At 39.3% G+C, this 18,045-nt stretch overlaps 1 protein-coding gene across 4 annotated transcripts in view; it reads right to left on the reverse strand.

Annotated features, from left to right (window-relative positions):
• The window catches only part of ASG2 (transducin family protein / WD-40 repeat family protein), a 73,814-nt gene that overhangs the window by 32,018 nt on the left and 23,751 nt on the right, over nucleotides 1-18,045 (reverse strand). For all 4 annotated transcript variants that reach the window (XM_089154565.1, XM_089154564.1, XM_089154563.1 and 1 more), the window contains exons 4-8: nucleotides 17,227-17,361; nucleotides 17,027-17,134; nucleotides 16,702-16,830; nucleotides 4,266-4,381; nucleotides 4,054-4,171 (exon numbers count right to left, since the gene is read on the reverse strand). In XM_089154565.1, coding sequence (XP_089010691.1) covers nucleotides 4,054-4,171; nucleotides 4,266-4,381; nucleotides 16,702-16,830; nucleotides 17,027-17,134; nucleotides 17,227-17,361 — 606 coding nt within the window. The remainder of the gene's footprint in view (nucleotides 1-4,053; nucleotides 4,172-4,265; nucleotides 4,382-16,701; nucleotides 16,831-17,026; nucleotides 17,135-17,226; nucleotides 17,362-18,045) is intronic.

Below are 18,045 nucleotides of genomic sequence, written 5' to 3' on the forward strand. Positions count from 1 at the left end.
GAACAACTTACTAGGGGCTGTTATGTTGGGTTTAGAATCTTACTTTACAATGCAGTGGCAGCTTGCTCAAGAAGTATGGCAAAATGGTTCAAGATGCAGCATGACACTAATGTGGAAGTGTATGAAGTGAATTGATTGTGATTTATATTGCTATTTAGTAGATGGCAGAACGCAGCAACATTTGTTGTGTACATGAAACTCAACTATACTTCACAGTGTCATTTACTAGTTGGAAGCATGTGACAGCACTTGCAGTAGTGTCCACGCAACTTCACTAAGCTTCATACTGTTATTTAGTAGTTGGCAGCATGTGGCAAGTAACTTGGAGCCAAATTGGGCATGCCAAGTAACTAAATTGAGGAATACATATTGGGGAGGTACAGTACTTAGTGCTCCTTCCAGTGCAATGGAAATCATCCCATTGTGAGGTTGAATGGAGAAGATTTAACGTGTCCGTAGGTCTCCATATTAGAATCAAGTCAAGCAGATACCGCAGTGGGAAGTAAAGGCATGATCCTCAGGAATGGTGAGATAGTTGAAGATAACAGCAGTTGCACATTAGTCAGGTTGAATCCACTTCTAGGAACCATGTAGTCCACCTGGGTTGAAGTTGTCTTCAAATGAAATGCAGCTCAAAATGTCTTCTTTCTGGTGTTATTATTTTTGGGTTTAACAGAGTTTGAAGATGGAAGATACAAAGATTTTTCACTGGCTGAATGCTTTATCGATTGACCTTTTTATTAGCTGATCTCTCTGCTGGCTGACCGCTTTTATTTGCCAAATACTTCGTTGGTTGACCACTCTATTGCCTAGCATCGCCTTGTCGCCTTGACAACCATGTTCTGTGCATATAGGCATCTGTTGAAGCACATATATCCTGTGTACTGTGATATGTAGTTTTACTATGTTACATACTAAAGTGTCACATATACAGAATTGGAGTGCAAAGTCTAGTGGGCCACACCACCTGGTGTTTGCAGTACAGATGTGCATACAATTGTGTGTGATAAACTGAGGATCAGCATCTGGTTGAGTGCTAGTGTCAAGAAATGCAACGTAACACAGTGGTTGCATATGAGATTGCTCAAAGCAGCAGTGTCAGTTGAAAATTAGGGAATCCTTGACTGGAATTAGGGAATACTAGTGAGAAAGTTTTGGGAAAATTTAACTGACCCTGATTCACCCCTTAGTGTCTATATGGGAACAAAACGACTTGATGACTATATGAATACCAACTGTGCATGCAGAGGATTAACTAGCTGACTTCCCGAACATTAAAAGTTGCTCTGAAATGAGTTTTACTTGTTGATTTCAAGTGGTTGTGGGACTCAGCAAACATATGCAAAGTGGACACCTCTGGTGGCAGCCAGACAGACCAAAGGCAGGCAGAATGGTGGATCTACAGCTCTAAACTTATCTTCCTTATCACTCAAGAATCTCATTCCTCCATATTTTCCACCTTCAAACCTTTCATCAAACTTGTCTTCTTGAAACTGCAGGTGACTGACTGTTCATCTTCCAGCATCTGCAAATTCCTATCTTCTGCCTACCTGTATCCTTGTTACAGTAGACTGTTCCTATACCTAATTCTGACTTTATAACCATTCTACCACCCTTTTGAGGACTCAAACTGATCTGATCCCCCATGAGTTGTCCTCAGCATCATTTCTGCAAAAACCCTCCAGGATTTTCCATCGAGTAGTAAAGGTATTATTATTATTGATCCATCCAGCCATCAGAACATGATGAGTTATTGGAATATTTTTTTCATCAGACTTGACCTTCCATCAGCTACCATATGGCAGAGAATCTGATTTAAGGTTAGGTCCTTCCTGCAAGTTACTAATTTTGATCATAAGTTTCTACTTCTGTGTAGTGCTGATTCAAATCATATAGCCATCAGAATGAACTAAGTTTTATGTCATAATCAACTGATGAAGAGTCGCATCTGCCATGTTCATCTATCAATTTGTCATATGGTTTTGGAGATATACAGTTGTTTCTAATTCTGGATTTCACTTTCTATTTTCATTCCTTGATAAATGACTTGGAATCCATTTGTTTTCTGCCCTGTTTTCTCCAGCAGCTTCAATCTTCAACTTCCCTGCAAGGCTGCAACCCGCAACCACAGCTCAGATTTGACTGACTATTGGAGGGCTAAACCCCGACAAAAAGACCTGCACTAGATCCTTGTTACTGTTTTACAAAATACCAGCTCACCTTCTATTTTTCATTTTACTTTCTAATTCTGTAATCAGTCCAAATTTCTGTATCTGGCCACCAGAATAAGCCAAAACTTGGAGGCTTAGTTTGTTTTATCAAGCCCTAAACTAGACCTGAGGAGTAGACTCATCACTTTGCTGAACCTGGAAGTTCTGTGATGTTCCAAAAGTCTAGTTTGGGGCCTGTGTAACCATTTTCAAGAATATTTCTTAGACTGTTGAACTGGTTGTCTGAATTAATAGACTTCCTTGCATGCCTTACTCTACTACCCAATCCTAACCAGATAAACCATTTGTATGTCCTCTTGTGTTGGTATCAATATTCTATTTTTCTTGCTTGAACAATCATCAAGGGCCTTCAAATCCCTCTGTTGTCTACTTGTATCTCAACAACAAAACTTATTGCTAATTAATAATTGTGGTGGTGATAATAATAGTACCTACAGTATTATCAAAAAATAATAGAAAACAAGCACCTTAAGCAAAGAAATGGCCCCATATGATATACTGAAAAAGCAAAACAAAGTAATAAGAATCTGCCACAATGAGCTGGTCCAAGGTTTGTCAGCCCAAATCTGAGGGAGGCCTAGGAATCCGTAGGATTCAAGAGGTTAACGCCGCTGCTTTGCTCAAACTCATTTGGAAAATCATCACCAAGGATGATTCTATTTGGGTCAATTGGGTACACTCATATTCTCTCAAATCCAACTCCTTTTGGACTGTCTCTATCCCCCCTAATTCTTCATGGACTTGGAGGAAGCTCCTCTTTCTCCGTCCCCGTGCTCTTTCGGCCATCACCACCCACATCTCCTCTGGCTCCTCCACTTCTTTCTGGCAAGATCCGTGGCATCCGATGGGTATTCTCCTCTCTCTCTTTCCCGCCCGCACAGTCTATGAATCCTGAATACCCAAATCCACTTTGCTCTCGGAGTTTATCTTCAATGGTTCTTGGGTCCCTCCCCCGCACTATAGTCTCACGCAAGTTTGGAATTCCCTCCCCCCTATTTACCCCCTCCCTCATGATACTATTATCTGGTCCCCCACTTCCAAATCCTTTACTACGGCTTCGGCCTGGAACCTCCTTCGCTCCCCCTCCCCAGCCCCTCCATGGCCTCCTCTAGTATGGTTTAAAGGTCATATTCCCCGTCATTCCCTCGCCCTCTGGAGAGCTTTAAACCTAGCCCTGCCAACACAGTCTTTCCTTATTTCCCGCCAAATCCCGGTGAACCCAAATTGTATCCTTTGTTGGAATGGTATTGAGGACACTGAGCATTTGTTCTTTTCTTGCCCTTTATCTAGTGCCCTGTGGAGAAAAGCCCTTAGTTACATTTGGCCCCGTTCCCGTCGTTCATTTGGGTTTACACGTGACTGGTCTTGGATTCTGAGCAAATTCGCAGGTACCTCTATTTGCGATTGTATTGGTAAGCTAGTCTTTGGTGCCACAGTCCATCATCTATGGTGGGAGCGTAATCTCAGGCGTTGGAACTCCAAATCCCGCTCTATTGATACCATTTGGAATGCTATTTATTTTGATGTTTCAGCTAGGATTCCATCCTCTCCCCTCCCCCCGGTTGTTGATTCCCCAAGGAACAGGCTCATTGTTGTGTCCTGGGGTCTTAACTCCCAAACCTCCCCTTCCAGCTGATGTTTGCCCGTGATTTTTGTATTTTGTTTTCGTCTCTTTAATAGATTATTTATTCATCCAAAAAAAAAAAAAAAGAATCTGCCACAATGCATGAATGAAAGCAAAGTAGAAAACCATAGCACTTCAAGTGACCAAATGTTTATCTGACTAGAGCATAGAAGAAACTAATAAAGGTTCTCAACTAACATGGTCAGAAAGATGCATCGGACAGAAATAATTGACACAAGGAGGTGGTTTCATCCTTTTATGACAAGAGCTCAATGGTGGAAGCATTCTTCTATCATACAATCGAGCAAAAGAATCACTGCACACATTCCAAATGACAGATTAGTTGATAATATCACAATTCATCACTAGAAGTCAAGTCCATCCAGAAAACATCAATAGTAAAATGGTACCTTCCACCAACAAGGAGAAGGTGAGGTCTAGTAGAACTGATATCACATGATTTTAAATGTAGACAATGTTTTGGGGGATCAGCCAGTGACTTCTTTGCTCCCCCCCGCAAGTCAAGCTGCCACAAAAACAACAACCAATAAGCCTTTGTCCCAACTTCAAGCTGTCACAAAAGAATACATACAGAAAAGCCAAAACATGAATTATTCCAACAATTAAACAGAATAAAATGGTAGCACAAATCACCCGCAAGACATTCACTCTTTAGGAATAAAATTCTTTAGGGAAGTGTAAACCCTCGAGCGTACGTATATTCAACTTTATCCTAAAGAAGTTTCTCAGCTTTGCTTTCCCTTTTCCGAAAGAAAATATCATGAAAAGGTAACATGGGAACCATGGTGGGAGATCTCGCGAGATATCTCGCTATTTTGAGATAGCGAGACGAGAGGAGAGGCGAGATTTGCGAGATGGGAGATCTCGCCACATCTCGCCAAGATCTCGCCTCTCTCTCGTTGCAACCATAAAAACTTGCCAGAAACTTGATTTTTGGCCGGAATTTGTTGGGGATTCTACTTCTAAACATCTTTAAGACATGTACAACATCAAATTATCATCATTCAAGCTTATTTCAACTAGATTTTCAACAAAGGTAAGATTTTCCCCCAAATTTGAATTTTTTTTTCAAATAGAATGTTCTACAATGGGTGTGTAAGTCTAATGTAAATATATGTTGATCCACAAGCTTTGATCTACACTTTCATGGAAACCAATTTAATGTGACATTTAAACCGATATGTGACATACTACAGTGATGAGTTGACTTGGGAGTCATATGTGGCCACCGTTCAGAATCAGTTGATGCAGAATGTTGAGTGATACTCTTGCTGTCCTGTAGTCTTGTAATCTTATTACTCAAATACTCTTGTGATTGTGAACTTATGGATTATGATTTATGACTTACTAGAAGTCTAAAACTTCTTATGGTTGTAAAATTTTGAAGACATTTAAGTTCTTTGATAGTTTGATGTGTAATGTATTTGATACTTTATAGTTGATAACATGAATTACTTGATATCTCTACATTACATGTTGTCTAACCTTGCATTTCATAGCACATTGATTTTACACATAGGGTCGACTTAGAAGACATACTTAGGGTTATTTTCTCACAAATCTAAGGCCACCAATGTGTTCAAAAAACCTTAAATAGGCTAAATACCAAATTTCAGCCCAACCGGGGCCCTAAAACCCACCGAGATGGGCCACCGAGATTATGCCAAAATTTTGGTAGACCTCGCCATCTCGGTCAAGATCTCGCTATTTTGGAGTGGGTCGAGCAAGATCTCCCACCATGATGGGAACAGCCCCAGCTGATTTTGGTCAATTTTAGCACTCCATTTATTTTATTTTTTTTTTTTTTTTTGGGGGGGGGGGGGGGGGGGGGGGGGGAGGGACAAGTAAAACCTTATTGATGGAAGAAGCATGGACTCTATGTTTCAGTCAAACTTTCAACCTTGTCTGATAAAAAACCAAGGGTTGAAACTGGTTTGTTCCAGGTTGAAACTTGTATCAACTTTCAACAGGTTTTGCAGGTTTGACGCCTGGTCTCAAGATAGAGCTTCAGAGGGTCAGATGCAATCCCAGAGACCCCAACTGTTCAAACCTACACTTGACAGGGATTTTGGTCCACTTACTCAGGTGGTCAGGCTCACATACCATTAGCATCTACACAGAGGTGATGGCAACAACAGAAATGGCGGTGACGATTGTGATAATGATGATCCTGATGGGAATGAAGATGATGGGAAATACTAGCAACAATTCAATAGGTGCATGAGCAGGCAATGGAGGTACAGAAGCTACAGCCAATTTGATTCACTGGGGAGACCAGGTTGTGAATGCTACCTAGGATACAAATCCTGGTGCAACTCGGCCTCCTTCAAATGTAGGCTACACAAGAGGGCCCATCACAGGTTCTGCTCAGATAAGCAGTCTGATTGTATAATTGTATGGAAGTTGATAGCTTGTCTAGCAGTCTGTGAGGCAGTCTATAGGGGACAACAGTGATGGTGGATATTACCATGCACTATCCTTTACCAGAGAGAGTTGCGAGTCAGATTTCAGTGCATAATCGATGGCAATAGGGAGCATGTATCTTCTTCAACCATTGCACCGCTCATTATCACAGGGACATAGCAGACTGTATCAAAATCCTCTTCTCTTATCTAGCATCCAGTAGACCAGCTGTATATTGTGCCAACACCAACTTCTGAAATTGGCTCAATAGCTTATACTTCACATCATGGTGACCCCTACCCTAGGACAAGTTACCTCCAATATGTGGATTTGGCCGTTTTTAGGGCAGCTGTGGAGGACTACTCTCGTTTTTGCACTATGAGATGGCATGCATCTGTCATCGAATCAGAGGATGTTGCATGTCAGCAACCAAGAGTGGACTAAATCCAGCATGTCACAGATCAAAATATTAGATAGTCATACAATTTTATTGCTAGGATCTGGGTGTCTATGTATTGAGAACTGTAGTCTGTAGCTTTTGGTTTCTTCTTTAACTACCTCCAAACTAACTAATCAGTACTATGTTCCTTCATCCCTGGTTGCATTCTCTGACTGTTTTACTTGCCTATCATGTATGATAGTACTAAAACAATGTGTAGGATAGCCCATTTACAAAAAAAATGCGGTAGAGTTTGACATTGAATTGCCAGCCAAGTGTGAGAATCTAAAATAACACATGTGACTTTTTTTGATAATTTGATGAAGGTTTACAAATGTTAATTGAGAATCTAAAATAACACATGCAATTTTTTTTGATAATTTGATGAAGGTTTACAAACGTTTATTTAGACGAAAACAAGGTTCCCCTTAAGTATCAGAGCATGCTATGGCTGCTCCCCACTAAAATGACCAATCAAAACAGGCCAGCAAAAAATGCACCATTTGAGTGATGCACCAAGATTTTTTTGTTGCTGTGGTTTCCAACTGACCAGAATACAGAACAAAGTTTACTTGCCACGTGTAACACTTTAAGATATTCTTCTACCAAGAAGGCCTTTCAAACGCAACAATGTTTCCTCCAACCCTTCATGGGTTTGGAGAAAAATTCTCTTGTTGCACCCTCGCGCCATCTCTACTATTTCTATCTCCGTCTCTACTGGCTTTTCCACTTCCTTTTGGCTTGACCCGTGGCATCCGATGAACATTCTCTATAACCACTTTGGTCCCTGCACTGTCTACGACACCCACATCCCCAAATCCACCCCCTTGTCAGCCTTCATCTCAAATGCATCATGGATCCCTACCCCCTGGCCATTCTCACACAGGTTTGGGAATCTCTCCCTCCTCTCTCTAGCTCTTCTCACGACCTCACCATTTGGCTCCCTTCCCCTTCCCCCACCAAATCCTTTTCCACCTCATCAGCTTGGAACCTTCTCAGATCCCATAACCCTAAGCCCCCTTGGCCCCCTTGGCCCCCTTTGGTTTGGTTCAAAGGCTATATTCCCCGTCACTCCCTTACCCTTTGGAGAGCCCTCAACCATGCCCTCCCCACCCAATCATTCCTAACCAACTGCCACTTCCCCGTTAACCCCAACTGCATCTTCTGTTGGTCTGGCTTGGAGAACCTTGAGCACATTTTCTTTTCTTGCCCTTTCTTCAGATCTATCTGGGGAAAAGTCCTTACCTCCATATGGCCCCGTTTGAGGCATTCCTACGGGTTTGATCGAGATTGATCTTGGATTTTGAGAAACTTTTCAGGTTCTTCTATCTATGATCGGATTGGTAAGCTAGTGTTTTGTGCCTTGATCCATCACCTTTGGTGGGAGCGCAACCTTCGAAGATGGACATCCAAATATCACTCTATAGACAAGATTTGGAATGCCATCTATTTTGATGTTTCTTCTAGACTATTAGCTACCCCCCATCCCCCTGTTGATGATACCCCAAGGAATAGGCATATTGTTGTCTCTTGGGGTCTCACATCTTCTTTTCGGTCTTCTTCTTAAAGACCTTGTATCTTGTTTCCTTTTCGTCTTTTAATTATTATTTATTCATCCAAAAAAAAGAAGGCCTTTGAAATAGTGTCTGTGGAATTAGATAGCGAGTAAGCACTTATTCACAGCCTTTAACCACAGGAAAGCAAAGAAAGGTATTGATTTATCATGCTACTCTAATTCAATTTTCCTTTTGTCACTTACCATGAAACTTGGCATATGATTTGTTTGTTTCTTGACTTACGGTCACATTTGTAATAATTTATGCATGGCACCAACATGTAAGAGTTGGGTGCTCTATACCCAACCTACCTCCTTTATAACAACAATAAGAAGAAGCATTTTCCCAACTAATGGGGTAGGGTACATGGATCCTTGCCTTCCAATCAGCTCTATTTCAGGCCATACTCAATCATAGTTGTCAAGGCGTTGCTTAGGCGTCACCTAGGCAACGCCTTGGCGTCCTAGCGGCATTAGCGGGTCTAAGGCGATACTCGCCTCAATTGGAGCCCATAAGGCGGTCGCCTCGGGCTCTGAGGCGTCGCCTCGGCATCGCCTCAAATGCCTCAAACCTTGAGGCAGCCTCCTTATGGTATTTTTAAAAAACCACCATTTTTTATTCCAAATCAAAGGCCAAAAATAAATTGAAAATTAGATTTCAATTGGGAATAATCTAATGGCTGAATGCTTATACAAATGTTACATGGAATACATGGGATCATTTGTAACATTAATTCACTAATGTTTTGCAACGGCCTCCAGTGATTTTGTTCACCATCTCAGGCGACGGTATGTCGCCGGCATGCTTTTTTTATTATTATTATTTTTTTTCTTCTATGTTTTAACAATGTTATAAGTTGCTACTCGTTGTTTAATTTCTGTTTGGAGATTATTAACTGATTATTTACTTCTCTGTGACTTGCAAATTGCAATTAAAGTTTTTGTTGTGGTTCCTGATATCCTGTGACATAGCTACTTCTCTGTGACTCTCACGTGGTTGTTATTCATGTACTGTTCTGATGTCATACTCTGAACCTACTATCTAGTTACTGCATCCTATTCCTACTCCAAGTAGTATTTGATTACTGTTGTTTAAAGGTCATTCAACATCTTTCATACTCTGAACCTACTATCTGGTTACTGCATCCTATTCCTACTCCAAGTAGTATGATACTTGGAATTTATTTAGGACCTACTATGTGTGGTTTGTAGTATGTTAGATGACTTGAGGTAGGCTAAATGGCTAATATTAATTTTTTTTATTATACAAGATATGATAGGTTTATAATGAATTAGTGTATGAGATGTACACTAAAAAGTAAAAATTTCACTTAAAACGCCTCGACCGCCTCAAAAGCGCCTTGAAGGGCTCCTCATCGCCGTGACAACTATGTACTCAATACAATGCCTAAGTTACGGATATCCTTTCTCACCAGTCACCACTTCAGTTAAGGTTATCTTAGGTCTGCACCTAATTCTTCTAATTCCTTCTATTTGGATTAAATCTCTTCTCCGTATAGGGGCATTTAAAGGCCTCCATTGTACATGGCCTGGCCAACCGACTTTCCTATAGCTTATCATTTGTCAGAACAACACATTGACCTAGTCCAGCTCTAATATGATCATTCCTTACCATATCCTTCCTACTTTTGCAATTCATCCATCTTAGTATCCTCAATTCTACTACACTAAGTTTATCTATATGATGCTTCTTAACAGTACAACACTCTTGACCACACACAATAGCTGGTCGTATGAGGGTCCTATAGAATTTGCTTTGAGCTTTAAAGGGATAGGTCGATCAAACAAGCCTTGTACGTATCTCTCCACTACATCCACCCTATTTTAATTCTTTGGGAAACATCATCCTTTATATCACCATTTTTATTTATGATCTACCAAAGGTACCTAAAATAATCGTTTTGTGGAATCTTCATCTCATCAAATCTCACCACCTCATCATCTGTCCAATCATGACCAAAGTTACACACTAGATATTTTAATTCCAAAATTGTTCTCCATGATCTAACTTGGTATTAATCCTTACTTGTGTCTCATATACTAGAACCATATTAGCAGCTAAAAAACATACACCAAAACCTCACCTTGAATGTCTTTCATTAAATCATTCATTATAAGTGCAAAAGAATATGGGTTTAAAAATGATCATTGATGTAGCCCAACAATAATCAGGAATTCACCCCCTTGTCCCTCTGTTATTCTTACACTTGTAAGAAAATCATCATCATACATATCTTTAAATGTGACCACATATTTACTCGCAACATTTATTTTCTCTAGAACTTGCCTAATTAACGCTCTAGGGACTTCGTCATAAGCTCTTTTTATGTCAATAAATACCATAAGAAGATCTTTCTTACACTCTCTATACATTTCCCTAAGTCTCCTAATAAGGTAAATAGCTTCCATTGTAAATCATCTTGGCATAAAACCAAACTGGTTCTTTACAATAGTGGTTCCTTGTTTCAACAACAACAACAATAAGCCTTGTCCCAACTAAATGGGGTAGGCTACATGGATTCTTGCCTTCTAATCAGTTATGTTTGAGATCATGCTAGATACAAGTCCTAAGCTATACATATCATTTCTCACCACTTCTCTTAAGGTTATCTTAGGTCTGCCCCTAGCTCTTCTAGTTCCTTCAATTTGAATTATATCACTTCTCTACACAGGAGCATTTATAGGTCTCCGTTGAACGTGGTTGTGGCACCTTAAACGACATTTTTTAAACTTATCATTTATGGGAGCAACTCCCAGACCAACTCTAATATGATCATTCCTTATCTTATCCTTTCTAGTTTTGCCACATGGGTCTCCGTTGAATGTGGTTGTGCCACCTTAAACGACGTTTTTTAAGCTTATCATTTATGGGAGCAACTCCCAAACCAACTCTAATATGATCATTCCTTATCTTATCCTTTCTAGTTTTGCCACTCATCCATTTTAACATCCTCATTTATGCTACATTGAGTTTATCTATATGGTTGTTTTTAACAGCCCAACACTCTGCACCATACATTATAGCTGGTTGAACAACGGTCCTATCAAATTTTCCTATAAGCCTTAATGGAATACGTCAATCACAAAAGACCCTGAACGCACATCTCCACTTCATCCATCCTATTTTAATTCTTTGCGAACATCATCTTCTATATCACCTCTTTATTTATGATTGAACCGAGGTACCTAAAACAATCACTCTGAGGAATCTCCTTATCATCAAGTTTCACCACCTCATCATCTGCCCTATCATGACTAAAGTTACAAACTAGATAATCTATCTTCGTTCTACTTAATTTAAAGCCTCTTGATTCCAAAGTTGCTCTCCATGATTCTAACTTGGTATTAATCCCCACTTGAGTCTCATCTATCAACACAATATCATCAACAAAAACATACACCAAGGGACCTCATCTTGAATGTCTTTAGTTAATTCATCCATTACAAGTGCAAATAAATATGGGGCTTAAAGTTGATCCTTGATGTAGCCCAACTTTAAGTGGGAATTCATTACTTTGTCCCCTCCCCCCAATTGTTCTTACACTTATCACTGAACCATCATACAAATCCTTAACTATGTCTACATATTTACTTGCAATACTTCTTTTCTCTAGTACTTGCCAAATTAACGCTCTAGGAACTCTATTATAAGTTTTTTCTACGTCAATAAATACCATATGAAGGTCTTTCCTATACTCTTTATTGATAAGCATGCATTTACCATTATTTATTTGATTTAATTCCCCATACTTATTTAATTAAAGAGATCTAATTGAGTATTTTTGTGTATTTTTCAGGAATAAGGAGATTTTGGATATTAGAGATAATATGGAGTAAAGTTGGCAAATATATTAGATATTGGTGGATTTTAAATCATGGCATTCAATCTTGCTGCTCAAGAAATCATGAAAAGTGAGATCTTAGCCAAATTGGAAATAGGTGGAGGTCTAAGGAACAAAATTGGTAATAAATCTGAAAATCGGGCAAACAGACCTACCTTCAGTATTTTGGGCATATCTCTCTCGTATGAGCTTGGATTTCGATGATTCAAGATGCTATGAAACGATATTGAAAATATCTACAACTTTCCAGTTTTGAGTTTTTCCAAATTCCGAAAGAATAAAGGTCAAATCGACGGGTAAAGAGAGGGGATTCATTGTGTGCGGGAGACATAAAAGAGAAGCCAACCACAGAAAAGAAGACGGCGAATGCGGCTCTCATCTCTCTCATTGCTGAAGAAGAAGACCACATCTCTCTCTCTCTCCCTATGTTTCATCTTTATTTTTCTTATGAACTTTGTAATAATGAGTAGCTAGTTCCTTTGCTTTGGGATGTAGATGAACCATGCTTATTTCATTAAGTTGATTGTTCTATATCTTCTAGTTGATTGTGTTTGAGTTTGGCCAAAGATGTTCTATAACTCAGCGAACTAAGCGTGCCAAGCTTCCGCGAAGGACGATAGTCTTGTGAAGATAGGGCATATCTAGGAAGACCATCCCTAATTTACTTTGAAGTGTAGAGTTATATCGATTAGGGAAAAGCATTGGGGATTCGAAATCCCAAAGATCTTCACATATTCACAGTTAACGTTTTACATTAGTTAATAGATTTAGTTTAAATTTAGTTTTGTTAAATTCAATCTTAGTAACTTAACCTTTCAGTTCCCCATAGTTCGACCCCGTACTTCTTTTCTCTAGTACTTGCCAAATTAACGCTCTAGGAACTCTATTATAAGTTTTTTCTACGTCAATAAATACCATATGAAGGTCTTTCCTATACTCTTTATACCTTTCCATAAGTCTCCTAAATAGGTAAATAGCCTCCTTTGTAGATCTTCCTGGCATAAATCCAAATTGGTTCTCTGTAATTGTGGTTAAGTGTCTCAAATGGGTTTCAGTTACTCTCCCATAATTTTATAGTTGGCTCATCAGTTTAACGCCCCTATAGTTATTATAGCTTTAAATGTCTCCTTTATTTCTGTAAATTGAAACCACGATACTTCTCCTCCATTCGTCTGGCATTCCCTATGCTCATAATCTTACTAAACAACTTAGTCAACCAAACTAGTCCACGGGTTCCTAAGCTCTTCCATACTTCTATTGGGATTTCATCAAGACCTCATGTCTTGCCTAGTTTCATCCTCCTTGGTGTTTCTTTTACTTTAGACATCGAAATTCTGCATATATGTTTGAAAATTGGTGTCTTGGTAAATGGTGTAATTATCCAAATCATAGGTGCTTGAAGCATGCTCATTTAGTAGACTAAAGAAATAGATTTTCCATCTTTTCTTAATGTCCTCATCACATACTAATACTTTACCATCTCCATTTTTAATACATCTAACATGTTCAAGATCTCTACTCTTCCTATCCCTACTTTTAGTTATCTTATAAATAGATTTTTCCCATTCCTTTGTGCCCAACTTATTGTATAACTCTTCATACTTCTCCCTTATTTTTCCTACAATTTTCTTAGCTTCATTTCTAGCCAACCTATACCTTTGAAGATCCTCAACATCCTTAGTTCTTTGCCATGTCTTAAAACTAGCTTTCTTATTCCTAATGACAACTTAAACCTCACTATCCCACCACCATGTCTCTCTATAAGAATTGAGTTTTCCTTTTAATTCACCTAGGACATCTTTAGCCACCTTCTTGATACACATAGCCATCTTATTCCACATAGCATTAGTGTCCCCCTCAAAATCCCACTTTCCTTGTTCGACTACTTCATTAGCAAAGGATTTTAAGCACTCTCCTTTCAAGTCCCACCATCTTATCATGGGATAATTAACCTTGCACCTTTTATGAGTTTTTGGGGTTAGGCACATCTCATACAATGGAAGAATTTACCCTCATGTGAGAATACTTGGGAGGATTTTCTTGAACTGCACAATGAATTTCCAGAATTCCACCTTGAGGACAAGGTGAAACTTAAAGGAGGGAGTGTTGATAAGCCCCTAGTGACTCGAGTGTACAAACGAAAGAATAGGGGAAGTAGCGTAGGATTATCACCAGCAAATACAAGAGATCAAAGCCAGTCCAACAAGAAAGCAACAGGTGGCAAATTATTAGGCAGAAACCACAACCCTACTGAGAGCAGAGGAACACAGATGATCGGCCACCTAGCAAAAAAATATTGGAGTGAGGTGTAAGAGGTTGTTAGGAATGTTGGTACATAAAAAAGGGGGAATGGGAAGTGAGAGAAGGAAGGAAATTATGGAATAGAGAGCAAGTTGAACTTGCTGGGAGAGAGGGGTCTCTCGAGTAGGGCTTTGGTAGGGTTTTTGGTGTTTTTCTCTCTAATTGTTCTGTTTTGAGTTATTGGCAGCAGCAATTCAGCTGAGACATTGAGAGTGTCTTGTTCAGTAGTTATTCCCATCTTAATGAAAATAACCATCGTAGTGTTGCTGTTGCTTGTTTATCTTGAGATTAAATCATAGATTTAAGAGGGGTCCTAACACTGACTTGCTAGTTCTAGTTAGGACTCTGACTTGACCACCTCCAACATAAACAAGGACTCTATCATAACTTACTCTAGAGAGATCCAATTAGGATTCTGATAGTAGATATGGAGTCCTAATAAAAAGTAGAGTCAAAATTAAGAGATCCCTAGTCCCAACACAACTAGGAATCACATCTAGACAAGGACTCTGCAGTAGCTCACAAAATACTAATGCAAATGAGAAAACAAAAATAAATCTAGGGTCCAACCAACAAATTGGACTCAATGGGGCCCAGACCTAAGACAGCCAAAAATTGGTAAAATTACCAAAATACCCCATAATCAAATTAGGGGTCTGAGGGTTTAGGGAAGTAACGCTAGGCCCTGGGGAAACCCTGGAAACTGTTTACATCACGGTCCTTTTTACACTTTTCTGTGTCAGAACTCAGAAGTGTCTAGGTTTCTTTTTTTCTCTAAGTAATCCAACAAGTGAGAATCAGGTTGGCCCACAGCTCAGGTTGAATCAAGTTGTGGACTGTCTTAAGTTGGACCTTTCATCAGCCATAACAAACCAAACCAAGTTGGAACCCTAATTGGAACTATGAAAGGAGGATCGAAGATTTGGCATATCGTTAAGCCTTTATAGAAGCTCTTAATTTATAAATGTGGCATAAAATCTCGATAATATTATACATTAAGTTGCACTTGTTATTAGTTAGAAAGAAAGGCCATTTTTCAAGCATATGAAAGAACGATTTTTTTTTTTCATAGATGGAGGAAACAGTAGATAAGTTGAATTGATCAGGGAGAAAGTTTTGCCCAATGGGCATGCATTTAGTGTTGGTAAACCTTGGGAGAGAAAGCCAATGCATTTGTTTACACATAGAAGGGATGAGTTGTTAGAAGCATGAGAAGAAGACCCTCTAGCAAACTTCCTTCACTGATATAGAACCAAGCATATGTATCACATTAACAAATACAAACCTGAACCAACTGGAACAAAACAGCAATACAAACAAAAGTAAAAGCTCATTTAACTGAAGCTAGAAAGAACGGGAATTTTTCAAGCATATGAGAGAAAACAATTTTTTATCTAGATGGACACAGTAGATAAATTGAATTGATCAGGCGAAAATGTTCTCCCAATGGGCATGCATTACAGTGTTGATAAACCTTGGGAGAGAAGCCAATGCATTTGTCATTACACGTAGAAGAGATGAGTTGCTAGAAGCATGAGAGGAACATCCTCTAACAAACTTATTTCATTGATATAGAACCAGGCATATTTATTACATTAACAAATAAAAGCCTGAAGCACTGGAACAAAACAGCAATACAAACATATATAAAAGCCCGTTAAACTAAAGTTAGGAAGAATGGGAATCTTTCAAGCATATGAGAAACAATTTTTTATCTAGATGGACACAGTAGATTAATTGAATTGATCAGGGGAAAAAGTTGTGCCCAATGGGCATGCATTTAAGTGTTGATAAACCTTGGGAGAGAAAGCCAAAGCATTTGTCACTACACATAGAATGAATGAGTTGTTAGAAGCATGAGAGGAACACCTTCTAGCAAACTTCCTTCATTGATATAGAATCAGCCATATTTATCACATCAACAAATAAAAACCTGAAGCAACTGGAAGAAAACAGCAATACAAAAATATATAAAAGCTCGTTAAACTAAAGTTAGAAAGAATGGGAATCTTTCAAGCATACGAGAGAAAACAACATTTTATATAGATGGACACAGTAGATGAACAGATCAGGGAAAACATTTTGCGCAATGGGCATGCTAACTGTTGATAAACCTTGGAGAGAGACAATGGGCATGCATTGCAGCGTTGATAAACCTAGGGAGAGAAAGCAAATGATAATATGCAGATACTGGGTGTTCAAAAGAGATGAATGCAACCATGTGTCAAGAACAAGATGGAAAGAAGCCGGGATCAATGACTCACAAGAACATTACAGCATTGTTGGTGTGAAGAACCAACTGGAGGACATGAAGCACTCTCCCGTAGGTCATGTTGCCTCAAAGTTCCATCTTCACTTGCACTCCATACTACATTAGGATTTCCAACTTCAACCTGCCACATAATAGCAGAATCATGAGCATTAAGTTTCAAAATCATGGATGTATCGCTCATAAAACCGAACTTCCCATGAAAACTGATAGGTCTCTCCTTACAAGGTTGCAAATAAAACCCACTGGATAGATCCCCAGCTGTCTTCTGAAAGCTAACCACCTTGATAACGAAAATTTTGTTTCAGGATAGTACTTACAGCTAACTTTTTGACTCTCCTTGTATGACATCGAAAAAGTGCTGAAGGAGTAACTGCAGTCTCTTCTGTTCTTCCACCACTTAAATGTGACAAATTGAATATGCGAACCTGTAAACGAATCAGGACATATATTTACCAACAATCTTCAGGCAAAAACAAGGAAAATTACCATACAGAATTTAATTTCATTAGGAGCCTACTTCAGCATCTCCTGCCCCTGACGCAACAAGCTCATCGGAAGTTTCAGGGATAAATTTTGTACAAAATATGTTGGCAGAGTGCCCGGTGTCAATACTATGTAAAAGCTTCTGGGTTGAATTACACCAAATATTGACCTGCAGCAAATGAAGGGATCGTAAATGTCAATGTACAATGGAGCATAAGAGTTAAGAGCAAGTTCCATTCCCCCCATCACATTTTGGCAAGCTAAAATAAGCTAGTAAAAGAAAAGCTATAGTATTAGCAGCTGACACATACAGGAAAGAAATTCTCCAGCACAAATCAAGTATTCAAGATATAAGAAAACAGTGTACAATTATTACGGAATCATATTCTTGACAGAATGAATGATCTAACCAAGTCAGCCCCCCAGCCCTCTTACATCTATTGGTGCGACATCTTCACCCTTCCCAAAACCACCATCACCTCCATTAAATCCTTTTTCTGTAGCTTTCTCCAAAAAAAGTAAGGAAACCACTCGGTTCCTCCATCCCATCAATTGGAAAGCCATCTGCAAAATCTGGAGGAGTCCTCAAAATCTGAAGAATTAGGGACTACAATGTCATTGGCTTTCTCAAACTCTTTGGAAGATCTCCCACAAAGAGAACTCCATCTAGGTGAGTTGGGTTTACTCCCCCCTCATTGTCAGCCACCTCCTTCTGCATCTCCAATAGCTCCACCATCTCCTTTTGGCTGGACACCCTTGGCACTGCACATGTATCCTCTCTCAAGTAGTTATTGCCCAAAGTATATACACCTCGAGCATCCTCAAGGAGCCTCTCTCTCCCTCTTTGTCTCCT

The sequence above is a fragment of the Hakea prostrata genome, chromosome 5 (assembly GCF_041222555.1).
Source record: "Hakea prostrata isolate BN-2017 chromosome 5, UWA_Hpros_2, whole genome shotgun sequence".
Taxonomy (NCBI): Eukaryota; Viridiplantae; Streptophyta; class Magnoliopsida; order Proteales; family Proteaceae; genus Hakea; species Hakea prostrata.